At 36.5% G+C, this 23999-nt stretch overlaps 1 protein-coding gene across 2 annotated transcripts in view; it reads right to left on the bottom strand.

The window, feature by feature from the left end:
• The window catches only part of mettl25 (methyltransferase like 25), a 142157-nt gene that overhangs the window by 17955 nt on the left and 100203 nt on the right, over positions 1-23999 (bottom strand). The window contains exons 10-12 of one of the 2 annotated variants that reach the window (XR_005634717.1): positions 10474-10548; positions 9294-9476; positions 8627-8698 (exon numbers count right to left, since the gene is read on the bottom strand). Coding sequence is in view for 1 of the 2 variants with exons in the window: in XM_039761766.1 (XP_039617700.1) it covers positions 8627-8698; positions 10474-10548 (147 nt within the window). In the remaining variant the exon portion in view is untranslated. Of the gene's footprint in view, positions 1-8626; positions 8699-9293; positions 9477-10473; positions 10549-23999 lie in introns of those variants that run through there. The other variant, XM_039761766.1, reaches the window with a different exon arrangement.

Below are 23999 nucleotides of genomic sequence, written 5' to 3'. Positions count from 1 at the left end.
ATTGGCTCTGTGACCCAGTAGTTAGGATATAGTGGGTTGCATAATGGATGGATGGTTGGCCAAATAACAAAGATGGTGATGAAGTATACACATATTTTAGGAAGGATAGACAGAACAAAAAAGGAGGTGGGGTTGCTGTTTATGCCAAACAGGACATAAATTTAAGTCCTCTTCAGTTGGATGATTAGCCCTATCTTAGTGAGGACATGTGGCTTTGCCAGGAAAATATTAGGGTAACAGTGCGATATAGACCACCCAATTCAGACAGTAATTTCAACACACATCTTTTTAGTAATATCAAAAAGGCAAGTTTACAGGGAGATATTATAGTCATGGGGGACTTTAATTATCCAAATATTAACTAGGATAATCTTGCAGATGGAGGAGCACAATAGCAGGAATTTTTAGAAGTAATCAGTGGCTGTTTTTTAACACAGCATGTTAAAGCACCAACATGGGGTGAAGCCTGTCAGGATTTAGTACAGTTGATTCCTGTTAATCGGACCACATCGGGACACGATCATTTTGGTCCTAATAACCAGCTGGTCCGATTACACGAACATGCCCTACACTTGTGCAACCAAGACGGGACGTGCTATAAGTAACATATTAAAATGTCATTATGACTTTTATTGTGCTGCACACACGTATGGTGAACATACATGTACGGTTGCTTACAACTTTGTTTATTGAAAAAGAAATCTACAAATTCTTCGAAACAATCTACATGACACTCAGCATGTGAAGCACAATAAATAAGGTTACATTACCAAATTCCAGTCAACGTTTGAAGAACTTGTCTAGTGTGATCCGACGCATTCTGTTGACACACTGCACTTGAACAAAATCACCACAAACATCTAACGCATCAATGGGACTGCCTTCATTTCCCTCCTGCATGAAATAGCAGCGCAAAGTTTCAATGCATTTCCTGGCATCCTGTGTTGTCACTTGCACTAACTCATTAGGGTCATCATCATCACTTTCCTGGTCTTCCGCTTTATGCTTACATCCATTTTCTGCGGGCGACTTGTGGCTTCTTTTTCTTATTCTCTGTCACTGTTCTTTGGTCCGATTAAACGGAATTTTGGTCCAAATAAGCGAACAATATTAGGCTTATGTAATATGATCTGTTTCGGTTCTTTAGGATTCGGTCCGAATAAGCAGCTGGTCCGATTAACCGGAATCAACTGTATTTTGTATTAGTATTGAGGGTGTGGAGGTGATTGAACCACTAGGGTCAAGTGACCATAATATAATACAACTAGCCATCCCGCGGCGTAGCATACGCCGCATATAATTATTTATTGATGAGTGAACACTTCCTGAAAGACAGAGTTGTCCAAATGGGGAGGGTTTAAGGATACAACTGTCAGTGAATGAAAAGATGGAACTCTGGAGATAGCAACATACAATTGTCTGTGAGTGAAAAACAGGTTTTGGCCAATACAGGCATGTTTTTTTGAATGTTTGTCCTTGTGCCTTATTAATAGTCATTGCAAATGCTAATCTAACAGGAAGTTGTCTGTGTGTAAAAGTAAAAGGCAAATTAGAATCTGATGGGGTCAGGGAAATCCAGGGAATAAGGACAGTTTGTGAGGTAGGAGATGTGATAGTCTTACACTCTAGTACATTGCGGTGAATGCTGGTAACAGTCAAGCTGTTCACATCAACCTCAGCTGTCCACAGCAATTTCTAAACCACACCCCACATGCATAATAAAATCAAGCGCTGTTTTTACTTCAAAGATCTTGATCACCAGGGGTATACCTAAAAAAGCTTACATAGCACTCACCATGAGCTTTAATTTTACAAAAGCTTCTTATGTCTTTATTATCCGTAGAACAGACTTACTGTAAGCAAACGTGGGCTGGAATGATGTCACAATTGTTGTACAGTCGGTTTTGTTAGGCAAAATAGGAAATCCTAATTTTGGTTTCTAGAAGGTTATGTTTGCTGAAAGGTACATCTAGCTGCATGCTTGCATAACGTGCCGCATTATGTGGAGAGTGGACAGCAGACCACTCTGAAAGTTCATGCACGCGTTATCCTCGCCACGCATACAGAAAGCTGTAAACAGGCACTGCTTGCTCATGTGCCCACCCCCAAAACGTCAACAAACGCGTCCTCACTCTCTGTTAGAGTTGGTGGTCGTGGCTCTCTGTCTTGCGTGCGGTGAAAAGTCAACGTGGCTCAGAGGTGCATGTGGACTTTTGCACAGATGAAAGCGACTGAGGCCGTGTTTGGTGAGTTGTTGCGTGCGGACACATGAGCAGGCAGTGCACATGCTTCGAGAGCGACGCTGGATGCGGGAGGATGGTTACAGTTGGTGAGCGTGGCTCTGTCGTGTGTATCCCATGATACGGTAGGAGGGTTAGAGTTGGTGGGTGGTGCTCTGTCGAGCGAATCCCATGGTCTTAGAGTTGGCGGGCGGGGCTCTTTGCCTTGCTTGCGCTCACTGTCTTGCGTGCCCTTAGTGAATTATAAATATAGATTCTCAGTATTTTGTAAGAGTGCAGATGCAAAGACTAAAATTGTTACGTTGAACTTTGGTAGGGTTAATTTTGAGCAGATGCGACAATTTCTAAGTAGGATACACTGGGATAAGCTTTTAAGTGTGGAGACAGTCGAGGAGCAGTGGAACAGGTTTAAAAATGTTTTAAATGTAATGCAGGACTGATACATACGTAAATTTGGAATTAATAGAAAACTAAAAAAAACTCCACGGTGGATTAATAAAGATTTAAAAAATATGTTGCAAAGGAAAAAACTGCTTTATAAGGCATATAAGACTAATGACTGCACAGTGAATCGTAGAGCGTATGAGAACATGAGGGCAACCATTAAGAAGGATATCAGGGAGGCTAAAAGACAGTTGGAGATGAACATAGCAGATAAGGCGAAAGACGACTCTAAGAGATTCTTTCAATATTTTAGTAGTAAAAGAACAGTCAAGGAGGAGGTCAAGCGCATCAGAAATAGTAAAGGGGAATTAAAAGATACAGACAGTGAAATTGCGGATGCCATAAACTTACATTTTTCTGAGGTGTTTACAAGTGAGCAAGTGGATAACCTTCCAGAGGTAAATGCGACTACTAAGGAGGTACTCAGGGATTTGGAAATTGTAGATGAAGAAGTGCTGCTCAGATTAAATTAGCTGAAATCATCAAATCACCAGGACCAGATAATATTCACCCTTGTGCTCTTAAGGAGGCTAGTGAGTACATATATAAACCCTTGACTCATATTTTTAGGAAGTCACTGCTCAATGGAGAGATTCTAAAGGACTGGAAAATGGCAAATATCATCCAAGTATATAAAAAGGGTGACAGGGCAGATCCAAGCAACTATAGGCCAGTAAGCTTAACATGCATCACAGGAAAATTAATGGAAGGAATTATTAAGGATAAGATTGAGCAACGCCTGGCAAGGACAGGAGTTATTCTGAACAGTCAGCATGGGATCAGAAGAGGGAGGTCGTGTTTTACTAACATGTTGGAATTCTATGAGGAGGCAACAAAAGGATACGATCAAAGTGGAGCTTATGATATTATTTATCTGGACTTTCATTTGATAAGGTGCCCAATGCAAGATTGGGCATCAAATTAAAAGAAGTGGGAGTTCAGGGTGATGTTTTTAGATGCGTGCAGAACTAGCTCAGAGTGGTGTTTCACGAAGGTCAGTGCTATATTAATGATTTAGATAGGAATATAAGTAACAAGCGGGTTAAATTTTGCAGATGATAACAAGATAAGTGGATTAGCAGATAATTTGGAATCCATTATATCATTACAGAAGGACTTGGATAGCATACAGGTTTGGGCAAATTTGTGGCAGATGAAATTTAACGTCAGCAAATGTAAAGTATTACACATAGGAAATAAAAATGTTACATTTGAATACACCATGGGCGGTCAGAAAATCGAGAGTACACCTTATGAGAAAGCTTTAGGAGTCATAATGGACTCTAAGCTATTGAATTCCTAACAGTGTTCAGAAGCCATTAAGAAGGCTAACAGAATGTTAGGTTATATAGCATGATGTGTGGAGTACAAGTACAAGGAGGTTATGCTCAATCTTTATAATACACTGGTGAGGCCTCATCTTGAGTACTGTGTGCAGTTTTGGTCTCCAGGCTACAAAAAGGACATAGCAGCGCTAGAAAAGGTCCAGAGAAGAGTGACTAGGCTGATTTCAGGTCTACAGGGGTTGAATTGTGAGGAAAGATTAAAAGAGCTGAGCCTATACAGTTTAAGCAAAAGAAGATTAAGAGGTGACATGACTGAAATGTTTAAAATTATGAAGGGAATTAGTACAGTGGATCGAGACTGTTATTTTAAATTGATTTCATCAAGAACACGGGGACATAGTTGTAAACTTGTTAAGGGTAAATTTTGTACAAACATTAGGAAGTTTTTCTTTACACAAATAATGATAGACACTTGGAATAAGCTACCAAGTAGTGTGGTAGACAGTAAGACGTTAGGGACTTTCAAAACTCGACTTTATATTTTTTGGAAGAAATAAGTGGATAGGACTGGCGAGCTTTGTTGGGCTGAATGGCCTGTTCTTGTCTGGAGTGTTCTAATGTTCTAATTTGTGATGAGGCTCTCAAAGGCTGGGTGTATGAACCTGTTTTCCACTGGTTTAATTTAAATAATGTGTGCATTAAGTATATAAGCTGGTGGTCGCAGGCACAAACGCAGAATTCAATGGATTTTCTTAAGGTTGGGCTTTCTTTATTGAAGCTGTACTGTCTCTATCAGACATATCAACTCTCAGTTCCTGTCCTTCTGTTTTCCTTCTACACATAACCAATTGCCACACAATAAATGATTCAGTAAAAGTAAAACTAGGTGTAATCTTAGAATATCAATTCCTCAAAAAATTTACGGAACATTGAAAAATCTTAAGTTACAGTATATATGTTTAATTATTTTATCCATCCATTTTCCATTCTCACTTATCAGGGGATAGGGTTGCAGGGATGCTGACGCCCATCCCAGCAGGCATCAGGCACAAGGCAGGAAGGATCTCTGGATGGGTTGTCATCCCATTGCAGGGTGAATACACAAACACATTCAGCAGAACCAATTTAGCATCACCAAATCACCTACATCTCTTTAGAAAGAAACCAGAGCACCCAACAGAAACCCACAAGAAAAACATGCAGAATCCAGGCAGGGAACACCCAGGATGTGACCCCCTTAATGAAAGCCAGCAGTGCTAACACTGTCCCATGTTTGAACCCACATGCTTAATTTTTAATAGTATAGATTACTTACATTTATTTTTAAAATATAATATACATGATTTAAAGAACTTCATCATGAAAATAATATCAAGTAAAAATATTAGTATTCTAAATGTTCAAAGAGCTTCCTCATCATGATTTTGATGTACTCCTGTCACATAACAGCAAGCCTGTTTAAGAAGCATGTAGTGATTAATAACTAGGTTGCGAAGGACTTAGAAAACAATGCATTTAATTTGTTAGCTTAGTTGTGATGGAGTCTGAGAAACACTCTTAAACTAAACACTTATTTTAAGATGGAGTTTACAATGTTCTTAGTGTTAAAATGCCTTTGGAAAACATAGTTCAGGATAGTAGAGCTACAATATGGATTGCATATTACATATGCAGATGCAAATCTGCCTTTTAAACATTTAAACTGGAAGTATTACAGAAAAAACCCATCTTTAATAATTTGAAATCATCCCTGAAGAGATGCATGGATCATGAGATCATATTTTATTTTGGCATTTTAATTTTAATCATGAAATAAACTGTAAGATTAAAGTTGAAATTTCAAGATTCATTTCAACATATGGCCTTTAATCACCAAGTAAACTACTGTACAAAGTTAAAGTTGAAATTTTGAGCTTAACACTAGAATTACCAGAGCCTATGAAAAAACTCGTAATTCCGTCCCACCTTAATCTGCTTCTTAAATCCCTTCACACCTCTCCGCCAGCGCCCTTTGTCTTCTAAATGTGCTGATAAAGAGAAGTCGGCTATTCCATCCCCCCACCAATTTAGAACGTGCACGAACTTCTCTCAGCTCATGCCTTGATTGAGTATCTGGGAGTGAAGTGGAGTTTTAGAGTGGAAATAATAGATCGTTGTTTGGAACACACGCATTTCATGTCTGTTCCGTTTCTACAGTAATCTGTGTCAACACATTGTTAAAACAGAAACTTTTTTATATTCTAGTAGTAGATGACAAAATGTAGGCATAAACTATATAATGTATGAAGCCTGAAGTCCAAATAGCAAAGAAACATTTTCACAAGAATAACACAATTGCACTTTTATTCAAACATATAACTGCAGAAACAAAAGCCGCCTTAACATGCGACATTGACACCAGTTTACTGTAACTGACTCCGTGGCTCAATAGACTCAGCCCCGCTTGAATCAAGGGTCGCGGGTTCAATCCTCGCCCTCCGTTTTGAGAAGTAAATTGCTCTTAGTCTTACTGTTTTAGAATAAAAGCATACTTTTGATTTCACTCTGTAACAGCCGGTGCAGTTTATGATCCTTGTAAAGGTTAGCTTTTTTTTAATTCACTTTTCACTCTCTCAGTCGCGTACAGAATCAATCCATACAACCCCATCTGACACGGCTGTTTTCACTAAAGACGCGCTATAGCTCTGCAGTGTACCACGATGCATACTAACGCACAATAACCCCCACCCCCACACCCCCCGCCCCGGTTCTGACACACAAACGCTGGCGAAGCTGCCTTCTTCGATCTCATCGTCACTTGCTTTTCGCTTTATTGAGTGTTCCTGCCAGTCCCGCATGTTGCTGTATGCTTTTTCTTTTGTACTACAGGACATGCAGAGGAAAGAATGGTAAAGACCAGTAACTTCAGCGCTATATGCAATCATCAGACACTCCCCATCTGCCCGTGTCGTTCAAGCACAGGAACATATATTGGTGTAAAAGTATAACATTTATACTTGTTATATAAACAATATAACATTATAACATAAAGTATTTCCATCGCCTTTTCCTGTAAGAAGCAGTGTACACACTTCTCTCTATGCTGTGGTTTCTATTATATGTTTGAATAAAAGTGCAATTGTGTTATTCTTGTGAAAATGTTTCTTTGCTATTTGGACTTCAGGCTTCATACATTATATAGTTTATGCCTACATTTTGTCATCTACTACTAGAATATAAAAAAGTTTCTGTTTTAACAATGTGTTGACACAGATTACTGTAGAAACGGAACAGACATGAAATGCGTGTGTTCCAAACAACGATCTATTATTTCCACTCTAAAACTCCACTTCACTCCCAGATACTCAATCAAGGCATGAGCTGAGAGAAGTTCGTGCACGTTCTAAATTGGTGGGGGGATGGAATAGCCGACTTCTCTTTATCAGCACATTTAGAAGACAAAGGGCGCTGGCGGAGAGGTGTGAAGGGATTTAAGAAGCAGTTTAAGGTGGGACGGAATTACGAGTTTTTTCGTAGGCTCTGGTAATTCTAGTGTTAAAGTTGAAATTTCAATTTTTATCATGAAATATACCAGTCTGTTTTTCACTGGGTCCTTAATTTTTTTCTTCTCTGTGGCCCCAGTATCCTTCTGTAGTAGTGTTAGGTTAATCATTACTTTAAAAATTAATGCTATATTTTGCAGGACTAATTTCATTTAGCCAATGCATTTCATTTCATTTCATTTTGGCTTATGCACAGTTGACGAATTTTCATTTTATTGTGGTTAAAAATTAGAGAGTCATCTTATCTGTGAATACTATGGTAACTGTTCATTTTCCTCTTTAAAAAAATAGAACTCAGTTTATTTCCTCCTAAAACAATGAACTCATTGTTAGTCAGAAATCTGATAATATACGCATTTCTTATTATCGAGTAGGAAAGCTTTCAAGATTAACAGGCAACTATCATTTATCTCTTGCACTGCTTCTGTTCATCCCAACTGCAAGATACAATAAACAGCTCTGTACTTGTCATCAAAAATATTAAATTAGTCACAGATTGTAACGTGTTGTTTTTTATAATTTCAGATTTTGCAATTAAAGTACAGTTCTGTGGATTTCTTAAAAAAACCTTTCTATTAATAGAAAATATATTTAGATATTAGCAGTTTGAAGTCTAGAATCAAAGCAGAGTTTAGTATGCATTTTCTTCTTGTTTATTTATGGGCATTTTGTAAATAGCGTTAGAACACAATGGTCATCCAATATTTTTGATTTACAGATGTTGTGATAGAAACATAGAAAATGATTTAAAAAAAAAAACAGATTGTTTCCTTCAAGAAAAAAAATGTCATTGAGTTGCAAGATTATGTAGAAAAGTAGTTCAAAGGACATGCAAGTATAAATAGAATCTGATTTAGAGTAATTCTGGCTGAAACATAATAAAACATTGTTCACATAAATGCCTGAAAGTTTATGATTTGGAGGCCTAAGAGTGTGGATGTATATACAGTAAGAGGTTCAAATCTATAACATACTATATTTTCAAAGTGTTACATGTAAAATGATGAATAGAGCTAAGTTTACAGCATTCTGGGTTAAAAAGCCCAGGAGAAGCATTTTCTTATGCTTTTTTTTTTCTTCATATATTGTTCAGTTTATCAAGGTGGTACAGTACCTGCTCTTTTAGATAGCACAGACGGTCAAGGAGAATTAATCCCTCAATGCATGGAGCCAAGGTCAACTTCAGCTTAAAGAAAAGACAGAGGTTTCATTGGATGATTTATTAATTATCTAATCATAACAATTCTCTCTGGTCTTACATTACTTACCAAGGTATATTATGTCTAGAGTAATCTGGACTGCTCTAGTGGGTACAGGAATAGCATTATCAGGCTCTAATGTGGAAACATGTTTTATATTCATTCAAAGTACAATCTTACATGACTTTATAAGATGAGGTAGGTATTCTGTACTTTTACCAGAATGTTGCCCTACCAGATATACTACGTGGCTACTCTGTGAATACACTGCATACACAGATTGTCTCTTCTTCCTAATCCTTGGGTCAATAATGTCATGTTCAATCAACCAGAAAATCAGAATTAATTCATTTGGGGCAAATGGAAAATGCAACCAACTTCAAGACACCCAGATAATAATGAAGAAAAAATTCTATGTAGTATATACATTTAAGGTTTTGGAAAATTGCATATTTTTTAGTGATTTTTTTCTGGTCACATATTTTACAATTATTTTTCTTTCCTCTTTATGGCCTTTCTGTTCGATTTATTTTCTTAATGGTTGGCTAATGTTAAAGCTATTAGACTTTGAGCATCACTCACGGGCAACAAGGTAGCATATTGAACAGCACTGCATCCTCACAGTTCCTCTCCCGAAGACATATCTCACTGTCTTTGTTTCTTTGTGCTTGTCATCTAGCAGCCTTGCCTTCATTTTATATCCCAAAGGTGTGCAGGTCAATGTAATTTTTAACTCTTATCCGGTTGAGTGTCAGCAAATGTGCTCTGCAATGAACCGGCATTGCATTAAATGTTATTTTTTACTTGCTAGGATGTGCTCTGACACATAGGTTCCCTGTTTAGTAATACGTGAGAATGAAAAATGAATCAGCAATTACTCATTACTCTATGTGTCACAGTGTACGGCATTCTAGGCATTACAATTAAAGGTACTAGCCTAAAACAAATTAACTTACCTCACTTTATTTTATTTTTTGTGTATTCCTAAAAGAATCCTGATTTGAATAGAAAAATGGTATATTTTTTCTGCAATAATGTCAACATTTTTAACTGTTCATTTTCTGGTCAATGTTATAATAATGCTGAAAGCAATATGCAAAAAGTAGAAACTGATCCTGATTGTGATTGAGCAATCCATTGCAGGGCACACTGAAATACAGATGTAGCCAAGAAAAAAAATCCACACAAATATGGAGAGAATAAACAAGCTCTGCACATATGGCATCCCATCTGTTGAGAAAGTAACTACGCACAGTAAAACAGCACCAGTACCCTCTACAACTTAGACACTTAATTTATATTTTAACTTTCAAAATAACTGACCTTTTTAAAATTGAAAGAAAATAATTACTGATACACATTATTTACAATGCAATTGTTTTGCATTAATGAAGGTCAATCACTGGCCATCTCCACAACAGAAAATCTGCCACATTAGTCTCTTCTGTCTGTTAGAGGTAGCATATCTTCTTACATAACATAGCAACTATTAGCAATTATAGACAAATTTTTAATATTAAGAGTGTTTTACAAAGTTTACCCAGAATGTTAAATCACACCTGAGCATCCTGTATAAGACAACATCTTCAGGATTCTGGGTTACACTTTATTTAAAAGATTAGCAGGATTATGTCCATTTTTAGCTGGGTAAATACATTGTTTAGGACACATTTTTCTTCTGTGTAATATAAAACAATAACACCAGCAGAGCTCATCTTGTTATTCTGGACAAAACTAGTAACTGTAGTACATAACAACTTACCATATTAAATGCTTCCATTTCATTAATTCGTGGTCTATATTTAATATGATAGTCCTCAATTACACGGTCAGAAAGCTGGAAAAAAGTAATGTCAACATATAGTACATTTAGGTTATAGCACCGCAACAAGAAAGTCATTAAAATATTTCTGCTTTTAGCACTCACCTTTAACTTGCATAAATCAGAATAGTGATAATATAAAAAATACCTTGCTTCACTCACCTAGATAAAATTGCACTAATCTAATAAAAATATTGACTTTTGAATAACCTTATTATGGCATACATTATGTCACTTAACTATCAGATTTTTGTCATAAGCAGTAACTGCATCAGAAGTAATTCTTAATTTCAGGTTGTAAACCTTCAGTAAATTAATACAGTAAACAATTAAAATTCTATCATCATTATCACTAGATTAAACTATTTCAGTAAGGAATAAGTATATTGATTTAGTAGCCATCACATTTAGTAAATATATTACACTTTTACTTATAAACGCATTCATCTTAAAAATGGAAATGTTTAAATGTATAGTTTATTTCTAAATATAAAAAAAGAAAACTAAACAAGGTGAAAAAGAGATTTATCGAAAAAATATGTACAGCAATATTTTCAAATTCATACAATATGTTTAAATACATTCAGGATTTCACTACAGAATCATTGTGTGTCTATGGCAATACAAACATTATCCATAATACCTGTACATTTCTTTTATTTTGAAACAATAAATACTGGCTGCTAAAACACTGCTTAAAATTTAAATATATATGCATTTATCTTTTTAAATACTTTTGTAACTCTTAAATGTGCAATACTTTTTAGTGCTAAAAGATGTAATTTAGTATATTTATTTAATAGGGTTATTTTTTACAGAGTGCTAACAAGTTATTCCTAATAACTAAGACATAATTATAAAAATAAATTAAAATATAAATATGCAGTGCTTGCTTCTTACCATCATACAGACACCTTATATTTAAACTTTTGACTACTTTGTCAAAAGTTATTTTGCAGTGCACACTTCACTGATCACTAGAATCGCTGAACCTGATAAATGCTTATGAGTTAGAGGAGCATTATTAGTTTTTGATTCTTTTTCTGTAAGTGCATTGAACAACCTTCCATTTTATTAATGGTAGTATGTTGTCTTTTTTTTTCACACAATCAACACTACTATAACTAACAGATGCATCTTTTGTTAATGTAACCATAAATCCACCTCTGTCTATCAGTATTTTACTGCAGAAGCTTTCAAATACCAACATTTTTATCATTTATGCTACATTATATTAAACATCTTGAAAGCTTAATAAAATCAACTAGCTTCCATAAGTTTAAGATCAAGTTCATGTATACATATAATGCCACAGTTTTCAGAAATCACAATACACTCCACATAATAAATCTGCTTTGTTTTATGTCTTTGAGATGGAATAACTCTGCTATGTTTGGTCAAGGGTTGCCAGTCTCAATATAAAGAATGCTGACACTATTGTCACCATACTAAGAGCTTTTCACCATGTCCTCCAATGTACAGGTTTCTCCACATGCAGAATGCATACAGTCACAGCACACAAGATTTACAGCAGTGTCTTTGGCAGCACACTTTCAGTTGTTGGCCAATGTATTAGGCTGTTACTATGGTGATATGCTGCGATGTACCCACTAACACAGCCAGAGAAAACTACATTACCATTGCGTCATTTACTAAAATATTTCATGCTCTATTATCATAACCAAAAATGTATTTTAATTATCCTTCACAAATTTGCACTTTAAACATAAGAAAACAACTGTACTTTGTAATGACCCGCTTTGAAAATGTAACATGCAGCACTGTTACTAAATAAATATACTTTTTAAAGAGTAAAAGTATTTGCAATTAAAAATACTTTAAAAAGTAAAATTCCCTACAAAATCTACTCAAGTACAGTAACAAAAGCAATGTCACCACTGCTTTTTGCAATTTCGACTGAGCCACTGGCAATTCACTGTTGAAATGCTTATGAGATAAAGGGGATTATCAGAGAAGGGCTTGAACAGAAAATTTCTCTATATACAGATGATATGGTACTGTATACATCACATCCACAAAATACTGTGCCTGCAGTCCTAACAGCACTAACAGAATTGAAACGATTTCTGGTCTCTGCATTAATTTGAATAAAAGTGTGCTCTTTCCAGTAAACTCTCAAGCACACAATATTAGGTCAGACACCTTCCCTTTTATCATCGCAGATCAGTTCAAATACCTAGGGGTAAACATCACAAGTAAATACAGTGGAACCTCAGTTCACGAACGTCTCTGAACACGTACAAATCGGGTTATGACCAAAATGTTCGCCAAACTTTTGCATCTGTTCACAACCACACACTTAGTTGATGAACAAGCCAGTTTCCCTTTCGGTTTGTATGTGCCGATGATTTCTGCATGTGTTCAGTCTCTCCCTGTACTGTACATTGTTCTCGGTGCATCACGCAGAGGAACTCTCCCTCAAAACTGTAAACTCCTCACAACCCAGCTTCCTCCTGTGGTATAGCGGGTCCACAGCTCCCGTCAAAAAGGCCAGTTTTAATAAATAATCACCGCACTCTCATCTTAGCAAGGAGGCATGATGTTGTGTGGCCGAAGCGGTTCCTGAGGAGTTCGTGATGTAGGCGTTTCTCACCTAAGTGCACAGGTGAGAAGCAGTCCACATCTGTAATTGTTCCCAGGAGCTGTTGATTGCCACGACTACCACGCCTCTTCATAAATAGGAGCGCGAGTTGGCTAAAGGGAAAAAGAAGAGAACAGGAAAGAACGGGAGGTTGCAGGAGAAGGAAGGAAGCAGGAGGAGAAAGCCGGTGCAGGAGAGAGAGAGAAAGAGAGAGAGAGAGAGAGAGAGAGAAAGAGAGAGAGCAGGGAGCCTGGGTGTTTGTCTCAGTGTTACTCAATGTTTTTGCATTTAGTTTACTATTACACTGTGCATTCTATGGTATAATTAATTATTTCTGCACTTAAAAATCTTTAAAGAAAATATATATACATACTGTTCGTACAGTCTGGAACGGATTAATTGTATTTACATACAATCCTATGGAGGAAATTACTTTGGGTCACGACCAAATCGGGTTACGACCAGAGTTTTGGGTCGTGACCCGAGGTTCCACTGTATAAAAGTTTTTATCAACAAAGTTTTGCTGTCTGCAAGGAAACAATTAAGCAAGACTTGCATAGATGGTCTACCCTTTATCTTACTTTAGCTGGAAGAATTAACACTGTCAAGATGAATATTCTTATTGAGCTTCTTTTTCTATTACAGAACACTCCAATATACATCAATAAATAATTTTTTAAGAAATTAGATTCAATCATAACCTCATTTATTTGGAATTCAAAACATCCACATATCCAAAGGGTGACCCTACAAAGACAGAGGCAGAGGGTGGCATGGCTCTACATAACTTTCAATTTTATTACTGGGCAGCAAATATACTAACTATAAAAACCTGGACCTAAACACAAATAAATGAACATACACAGGCTTGAACCAGGCTCATACACAGGCTCAAACGTACGCAGTTTTTAATGTCTAGAAAACATTTGGGATTAAATCACACAGAAATCTGTACAGACAACATCTTCGTATCCTACAAACAATTACACTCCAAATTGACCTTTCCAGTAACACATTTCTTTCACTTCTTCCAAATTAGAAACTGTGTTAAACAAAACCTGCCCAATTTTCCTCACCTCCCTCCAACGTCTATTCAGGAAAAAATATTGATCAGTCTTGAGGTCTCAGACAGCATTTCTGTAATATATGAAAAGTTTTTACAGTCCCTCCCTTTCAAGGATCCTAGAGTACAGTGGGAAAAGGATATCTTACTCAACATTTCAGAAAAGGAGTGGAAACCATCCATGCACAGAATTCACTCTAGCTCAATATGTGCAAAACATACAATTATTCAACTTAAAATAATATATCACGTGCATCTGTCTCGTTTAAAATTGTCCAAAATTTTTCCAGGGCAAGATTCAATCTGGAAACATTGTAATGAAGACCCAGCTTCATTGCGCCATATGTTTTGAAGGCACCATCATCCATCCATCCATTATCCAACCCGCTATATCCTAACTACAGGGTCACGGCGGTCTGTTGGAGCCAATCCTAGCCAACAGAGGGTGTAAGGCATGAAAAAAAACCCTGGGCAGGGTGCCAGCTCACTGCAGAAATTAACATAATTTTGGACCAAAATCTTTTAATGCCTTTCAGACAGCCTTGGAGTCACAATTCCTCCTAATCCATTAACAGCTGTGTTTGGTGTACTTCCAGATGGGGTTAAAGTGAAGAAGGACAAACAAACTGTAATTGCCTTTACTTCACTATTAGTACATAGACCTAATCAATAACACTTTAGAATAAGTGTTTAAATTGAGGAAGCGGATTCTCTTCCTTTTTTTTTTATTCTATTTATTTATTTTTCCTATTATTAAAGTTTTACTCTGTTGGCCTAGCTCTCTTTCTCATGGGTGGGAGTTGAATTGTTTTGATCCTAGTATTGTAAAACTTGACTTGCATGTATGGAATGTTATTTGATTTTAATTTAAAAAAAAAAATCTACCTATCTGTCTATGACAGCTGAGATGTGTTGTGCCTACCTTAATTCATCACTGACAATAACAATAATAATACATTTTATTTATACAAGGCGCTTTTCTAAAAACTGAAAGACACAGAAAAAAATAAGTAAAAAAGTACATTATAAACAAAACTTAAAACATCGGAAAATACAGAAAATATAAAAATTAACACCAAACAAAGCCACTGTAATCATAAAGGAAAAGTCATTTTAAACAGATGGGTTTTAAGTTTACATTTGAAAGTTGAAAATGATTCAATATTTCTAAGCTCAGTAGGTAATAAGTTCCAAAGCTTGGGAGCAGAACGGCTGAATGCTTTGCTCCCAATGGTGGTTAGATGGGCGAGAGGGACAGTCAGATGGATGGAGGAAGAGGATCTAAGGTTACGGGAGGTAATGGCAACATGAAGAAGGTCGGATTGATATGGAGGGGTGAGGTTATGAATGACCTCAAATGTTAACTGCAGAATTTTAAAATCAATTCGAAACTTAATCGGGAGCCAATGAAGCTGCTGCAAGACCAGAGTAATATGGTGAATAGACAGGGTTTGAGTAATGATGCGAGCAGCAGAATTCTGGACTAGCTGAAGCTTATGGAGGCACCAAAGAGGAGCGAATTTAAATAGTCCAGACGAGAAGTAACGAGACTGTGAATAATAGCAAGTGAAAGATTATCGGCTTTGGATAATGATGATTTTGTACCAATGAGGAGAACCTCTGTTTTGTCACTGTTTAAGAAAATTTAAATGAACCAGGATTGGTTCTAACAATGGCTCTAAGAAAGTTTTAATAAGCGTAGCAGCTTTCCAAACTTTCCAAACTAGAATTATGGCCTTCCTCCTGATTACTTAAGTCTATAACCATGATCTTGGTTTTACTACCTTTAAGAGAGAGATTAGTGCCAGGCCACTACTGCATCAGAAGGTAAATTTCCTCTTTGAAAGCAATCTCATCATTGTGATGATACATAGGCACCACGTCTAATAGCTTGGTGAACAGTCTTTGTTTAACATGTTAAATGCAGAGAATAGTCTATAATCAGCAGCCCAGTAAAGCATTTTCAATATCCAATAGTGCCAGTCTAGTGAAATGGCGTCCTCTGTGTATTGGTTGTGGTGATAAAGAAAGTTGTAGTGATCTAGTCTAGGTGCATGCTATATTATCACGTCACAGAACAAGGCTCTCAAAGGGGTTTTTTCACAATGGTAGTCATTAAGGCTCTCAACTTTTGTCTTCAGGGACATTTTTTGTTTTAGTCACTTGGTACATTCTCTCAGTAAAGCTTTACAAATGCTGGTAAAATGTCACCTAGCTGGTTACTACATGTATTTAAAAAAATGACCTAATGTTTGTTAAAAACCCCTTTATTCACAGGAAATAAAGGAGGGTGAAACATGTGATGCTGCAGGAACTTGAATAAAGGTGGTGTGGTAAAGGCTACATTCATCTATAAGGAAAATGTGAACATGAATTCATCAGAATTTAACCTGTAATCTCTAAGCATCTGTATGCTTTTTTACATCCTATGTGAATCTTAAGTGCTGTTCTTTTTTATTTCTGTGTTATCCAGGTATTGATGTTTATTGTTTTCCTCAGCTTTCACCTGCATTTCTTCTATATTACCATTTTGCAGACCTGAAATGAGTTTGTGTGAACCTTTGATAAGATGTGGATATCAATACTGATCAACAAATTCTTATTAGGAAATGTGTGTTAATTCCACAGGCACACAGTCATCCACACAATTATTAATGGAGCCAGTGAAAAGTGCAGCATACTGCTCATAATCTGATAATGAACAGTTTCCAGTATATACATTTAAAACAATCTTTTAAGTTTTTTCTCTATCTCCTTAACACAATGTTGTACCACCTTTGTTATGAGCTCCTTATAGTGCCTGTGCTGTGAAATGCATTGTTTTCTAGCTGCACGTTTTATGTTTCTACACCAGCGAGACTATCAATAGATACTTTCAATTAGACTGCAAGTTATACCAAAAAAAAATTAATTGAACTGAGCATTATAGAATTGGCAATGTTAATGTTTCTCACAGCCTTTCAGAATGCAGTCGAGTTGCTTAATAGCTTCCAGGTGAAAGTTTTCTACTTATAATTTTTAAAATACTTATTTAAAAACAACACCCAATTAATACTGATACAGGCATTCATTTGCTTAAGACAGCATAAGTGTTTTCATTAGACATCTTTTTACTGCAGTATAGTGTCTAAGGCAATAGAAGGTATAGTATGCATTAAGGACAAAATCATTTCCACTGTCACTTAGGAAATGCATACCTTTGCCTTAGGTGAGCTTCAAGTTTTGAGAGCCTGTTCGACCTCAGCAGACTAAATACAATTGAAATGTGAGTGGGTGTAATTTAGTTGGCCTTATGTGACTGCACAGCAGCCATTAGTAGCTTAAAATGTGCTAAAAAAAACCCTGAAAGAGCACATAATGGTAAAATATGTATAGACTTTGTGGCATATTTCCCCCAGGCAACAATAAAGCATTATATCCTAAAAACATCCTGTGCTCAAGGCAAGATATACATACAAAGTGATTTGGATGAGTTGGGCAGCTGCATAAAACTTCTCTATCTCATTCAACTATATCATACTGCCTCTATCACAGTATAATGTGTTGCAAAAAATAAGCAAATACAGCAAGAAAAAAATTCAACAATGCTGCAATATTTTTTGTTTTTGTGAAGTCTACTAACTGGTTCTTTTGGAAGTGCTGTTAATGTATTGCACTACAACTTGCTACCTGAAGGGAGTAAAAAGAAAGAATTTCTTTTTCCATCCTTATATACAGTGGGTACGGAAAGTATTCAGACCCCCTTCAATTTTTCACTCTTTGTTATATTGCAGCCATTTGCTAAAATCATTTAAATTAATTTTTTTTCCTCATTAATGTACACACAGCAGATTGTTGCAGATTTATTAAAAAAGAAAAACTGAAATATCACATGGTCCTAAGTATTCAGACCCTTTGCTCAGTATTTAGTAGAAGCACCCTTTTGAGCTAATACAGCCATGAGTCTTCTTGGGAAAGATGCAACAAGTTTTTCACAACTGGATTTGGGGATCCTCTGCCATTCCTCCTTGCAGATCCTGCAGAAAAATTAATTTAAATGATTTTAGCAAATGGCTGCAATATAACAAAGAGTGAAAAACTGAAGGGGGTCTGAATACTTTCCGTACCCACTGTATATAAGGATTTACTCCCTTCAGGTAGCAAGTGGTAGTGCAATACATTAACAGCACTTTCAAAAGAACCAGTTAGTAGACTTCACAAAACAAAAAATATTGCAGCATTGTTGAATTTTTTTCTTGCTGTATGTCTCTGCTACAACAAATGGGAATATACACACAAATCAAGTGACAGCCACATGAAAATGCACCGTATCTCTCATGTCTGATTACATAAAAGTAAACTTCTGCATCTGTTTCTAGGGGTATTTGTGAGTCACTTTTAGCAGAGTACTGCTGAATTTAAATTTGCTAAAACACAGAAACAAGCAAACAAACAACATGATATACAGTAAAAATATAAATATATATACAGTACATATAAAATGTAATGGTACATCTAGGGCAGTGTTGCATTTCAGCCAGGATTCCTTGCCCGGCTGGGGTTGAAATTCTTGTTTCATGTTCTTTTTGTTAATTTTTCAGTTATTTATTTAAGTTAATGTTACTTTTGTTAATTACTTGCATTTTCCTTTGCTTTTGATTTTCTCTCTAAGCCTTTGTTATGTGCTTTGTGTTTTGCAGGTGGTTTTCAAGAGGCAGAACTAAGTGCCCATCACCACCAGGAACTGCCCTCATACCTACAGGGAGATTCACTCTAAAGACGACCTGAATATTCTGTTGTAACACCCTTTAGGATGAAGCAATCTGAAGGGGTACCGGTGGTATGCACCTAGAAGTTGCAAGCGGAGATTAAACATCGCCATGGCTGTCTGGCGCCTACCTCATCGCTCTGATACAGGGGCATCCCGGCTTGTTTGACGCTCCATATACTGAGGAGCACATTGCACACTGTTTGGTTCAAATTGTTTCATCCTAGCGAGAGTTGTTACAGAATATTCGGGGCCTCTTTCAACTGTATCTCCCTGTATAAAGGCAGGGGTTTCCTACGGTTCAAGACATTTCATCTAAATTCTCCCCGGAGTTATTGGCGAGTTACTGTGATTTTTTTGTACTTTTCTTTTGTGATGTATTGGATTTTTGATTTGTTTGCTTTGTTTTTGACTATTTTTTGAATTTGTGTACTGGGACTTTGTTTTCATTGGATTGCCTTATTGTTTTAGGCAGCATTTTTGTGAAAATAAATCCTTTATTTTATAAAGATTCTGAGTTTGCCCTTATATCTAGCCAGAGCTGAATGGTAAATCTCCCCATTGGGCATTATGGTTCTCTTTGTGGTTTGCAACTTCAAGTTCATAACATGCTGTAGGTATCCACTAAGAAAGGGCATTTCAGTCTGTCAACATTTAAAGATAAAAAAAACACAACAATTGCGCTAAACAAAACTAAATCTCAAAAATGCCTTGGAAGGATATGATTGAAATTTGGTGACGTGCAGAAAAAAAAATTATCTGGCATGTTATTTTAATTTGTATTCTAATGCAATGCTTCCTTCATTTTGTCAAACTGCTGACAGAAAATCTCAAAGAGAAATGGGGTGTGCTGGTTTATGCAAATGAAGACTGCCTACAGAAGTGAAGTGAAAGAAGCAAAGTTTGGCAAGGCTCAAAGAAGATACGATTGGCAAGTGCTTGTAATGCACTGTGGCTCTGAGCCCAGTCAATTTCATGTAACATGCATTATATAATTAAGAAGGCAGCGAAACAATTAGAAGCGAGCGAGTGACATATAAAACCATATTCAGCGGCTCACGTGAACAGACGCAGTGCACAGACAAAAAGCAACAGTTCCAAAGAGTGCTGAACAAAAACCGAATTACACTGCTACACTCAAATAGATAAACCACACGCCGTGGCGCAATAGTAGATCTAGCACCGACGTCGGTGGTTCGATTCCCGAGAGGGGATGCACTGAGTATGTACGCACGCATTTTTATTCATTTTAACTTCGCATCCCCTTGGTTTGAGACGTATGAAAAAATATGCGGTTAACGCAGAAAGACAGATCACCAATTGAAGCTTTATGAATAATGGATACTTTATTCGCGATCAATGATTGTTTTGGTAAAGCCATACTCAGTGTATTCATTAGATGAACGGTAAAAAAGTAAGAGCGAGGGAAGGGTAACTTATTAATGCACGCAGGCAAAACCACAGTAGCACGCGGGCTCAATGTACTGTAGTGCGCGTCAACTCAATCTGAATTGCGCGATCACATTCGAAAAAATATATCTTTTCAAGTTCTATTTAGTCCATATGTGTCAAACTCAAGGCCCACGGGCCACATCCGCCCGCGTGTAATTAAATCCGCCCGAGATCATTTTATATACTGTATTATTGTTATTAATGGCCCGGGGAGATGAAGCGCTGGTAACACAATAAACTACAGATCCCATAATGCAGCGCTTCAGCGTTAATCAAGTCTAGCTTATGATGCTGCAAGTTATTGCGAAGCTAGCCCACACGATGCCGAAGGGAAAAGGTGATTCTGAACATAGAGCCTTTAAAAACCGATGGGAGGCTGAGTATATGTTTACTGACATTGCCGGTAAACCCGTGTGTCTCATTTGTGGAGCTAATGTGGCTGTAATTACAGAATTTAATCTAAGACGGCACTATGAGACAAAACATCAAGATAACCTGAAAGACCTGAATGCAATGCACAAGATACAGAAAGCAGAAGAGTTAAAGAAGAATCTGACACTTCAGCAGGCGTTTTTACCGTGCAAAATCACAAAGTGATTTCAAGTGAAGCTACTTTTATGGGAGACACAAATGCACCAGTGCAACTTGCCCCACTTTCCCTGTTGCCCATTAATGTTGAACCAAGTTGGCACAACGGTGTTCCCAAATACGCACTTTGCTGATAAACTGAGTGCACTGCGCACTGAGTTCGCACGGCGCTTTGGTGACTTTGAAGAACAAAAAAAGAATTTTGAGTTGTTTCGCAACCCATTTGCCGTCGATGTGGAAACTGCACCTGTGCAGATTCAGATGAAGGTGATTGAGCTGCAGTGTAATGGCACACTGAAGGCAAAGTACGATACTGCAGGGCCCGCACAGTTTATTCACTCCATTCCCGCACAAATGCTCCAGCTCCGTCTACATGCGGCTCGAACCTTGTGCATGTTTGGTAGCACATATCTGTGTGAGAAGCTCTTCTCAGTCATGAAGACTAACAAAACAGCACACAGGAGTCGCCTCACTGATGAGCACCTGCAGTCCATCCTGAGAATCTCCACAACACAGAACCTCACACCAAACATAAACGAACTTCTTGCCAAAAAGATGCCAGGCGTCCAGCTCTGATAAAATGACATAAGAGCAAAGACAACTGAATGATTTGATTTGTTATTGCTGAAAAGAACAAATTTTATTTATATTTCCAGGTTTTGTTATGCACCATGTTCATATTTTAATTTGCATAATTTTGACAGGACATATTTTTATGGAGAGCAAAATCTTTTGGCATATTTAAAATTTAAGTTTATTTTTTATATAAAATTACATAAGAGTAAAGAAATTTGAATGTTTGTTCTTTTAACGTTTACTTTATTTCTAACTTGTATAATTTAGACAGGATATATTTTTATGGAGAGCAAAATATTATAAGTTATTTAAGGTTTGAGTTGATTTATTCCGGAATAATATTCTGTCGACTAAATAAAAATTCCTTCTATTTAAAATTTAAATAGAACTTGAACAGAAACGATAGTTCATAATATCCACGCAGACTTGCGTAAGAGCGGGAGTCATCCGTTTTAACAAGCAGCGTATTGCACTGATACGAAATAGCCTGCCCATTTAATTATTTGTATATGTGTGTGTGTGTGTGTGTATATGTATATATGTAGATATGTATGTATATATATGTTTATATATATGTGTGTATGTATATATATGTGTGTATGTATATATATGTATTTGTGTGTATATATGTGTGTGTATGTATATATGTGTGTCCGTATATATATACTGTATGTATATATATATATATATATATATATATATATATATATATATGACAGCAACACTCATCACTCACAACAATGACAAAACAATTACATTGTCAATCGTGTAACATTATTATTAAAATGTTTCCTTTTCTTTTTCATTACTTCTTTAACACACTGCGAAGCGCAGGTATTTTGCTAGTATTTAATATACTAGGAGGCTGTCCCCCTGCTCATTTCGCACTTGTTAAAACTTACCTATAAGAAACAGGTTATAAAACCATTTCTAAGGCTACGAGACTCCAATATCTGGAACAATGGTCAATCTTCTCAAGAAAGGCCCCCTACTATATCTACCTCAAGAAAAAGGTGATGACTCATTCAAGAAACCATAGAGGATCCCAGAAGAACAGCCAAAGAACTTATAGGCTGCTGTAGCCTCAGCTAAGGTTCATGACTCCACAATTTGAAATAATCCAAGTAAAAATTAGATTTGTGGAAGATTTGCATGGCAGAAACCTCTGTTATTCAAAAGTAACATCAATGCTCTTTGAAAAGAAACAACTGGATGAACCCCAAATCTTTTGGAATAATGTTCTATGGAAAGACGAGTCAAAAGCAGAAATGTAAGCCACCATGACAGATTTTCAAGAGACAATGATGATTGTGTTTATTAACATTAACGGATGTGTTCTGAATTGGTTACATGAGGACAGACAGTTAATCAGCAATATTAAACTGAACTACTGATGCATCTAAAGCATTAGAAAAAAATCTTAAGAAGTCACACACTCAAAACTGCATTTTGCACTTTGACACTGCATCTGCACATACTGTGCTGTCAATTTTAAGAGTCTTTGACTAAAAACAATGTATTGATTGCTACACTCCTGGTATATTCCAGATCTTATTCCTTGTCACTTCTTGTTGTTCACAAATTAAAATTGAGACTAAAGGGAAGCAGATTTACCAACATGGGAGAAATCTAGGAAAAAAACACAGGATTGTCTAGATGTGGTAACAAAAGATGAGTACAGGAAATGTTTCAAGGAATGAGAGAAGCTCTGTGACAGGTGCATTGCAGACAGTATTTTAAAGGTTACTGAAAGGGAAATGCTGTAAGTTTCATAATAAAGTTTTATTTTTAACAATTCTTAGAATTTTTGGGTCCCCTCTCATATACGATATACACACAGTATATACACACACACACACACACACATACACTAAAAATACCTTATGATTTTCAATTACATTTTATTCAACCCAGGTAAACTATATTTCAGCTATTGGCTCATCATGCAACATATGGTTAATCTAATTAACATGTAAATGTTTCAAGAGTACAATGTATAGTGCCACCGCTGCCATGGAATAGTGATGCATCACCACTGTGCACCTCTTAGTTGTCATTCATCCAGAAAGGAAAAATGGTTGGATTGCCAAAAATAATCTTATCGGTACACTCTAGGCTGATCTTCCAAGAGCAGTTCATTGATCATATTACGAAGTTTCACACACATGCACATGTAAACACAAAATAAAAATATAATGCTAAAAAAATAGTATCTCTTTTGCAATATATCCTGAATACATATTTTTTTATAACTAGTATGCTTGGTTTCATTATGTCTATATTTTCCTAAATCAGAATGCAGGAAACTGCAGTGCAGATAGAAATCAACTACATTAAAGGTTTATCTAACAAGCACAGATTCTAAGAACAGTAATACCTTGGTTAACAAATCTTCTAAGAACAAAGCTCCTTTACAATGAGCTCAGCATAAAAAGCAC

The sequence above is a fragment of the Polypterus senegalus genome, chromosome 8, assembly GCF_016835505.1.
Source record: "Polypterus senegalus isolate Bchr_013 chromosome 8, ASM1683550v1, whole genome shotgun sequence".
In the NCBI taxonomy this organism is placed as follows: Eukaryota; Metazoa; Chordata; class Cladistia; order Polypteriformes; family Polypteridae; genus Polypterus; species Polypterus senegalus.
This window is presented reverse-complemented; position numbering and strand designations above follow the sequence as displayed.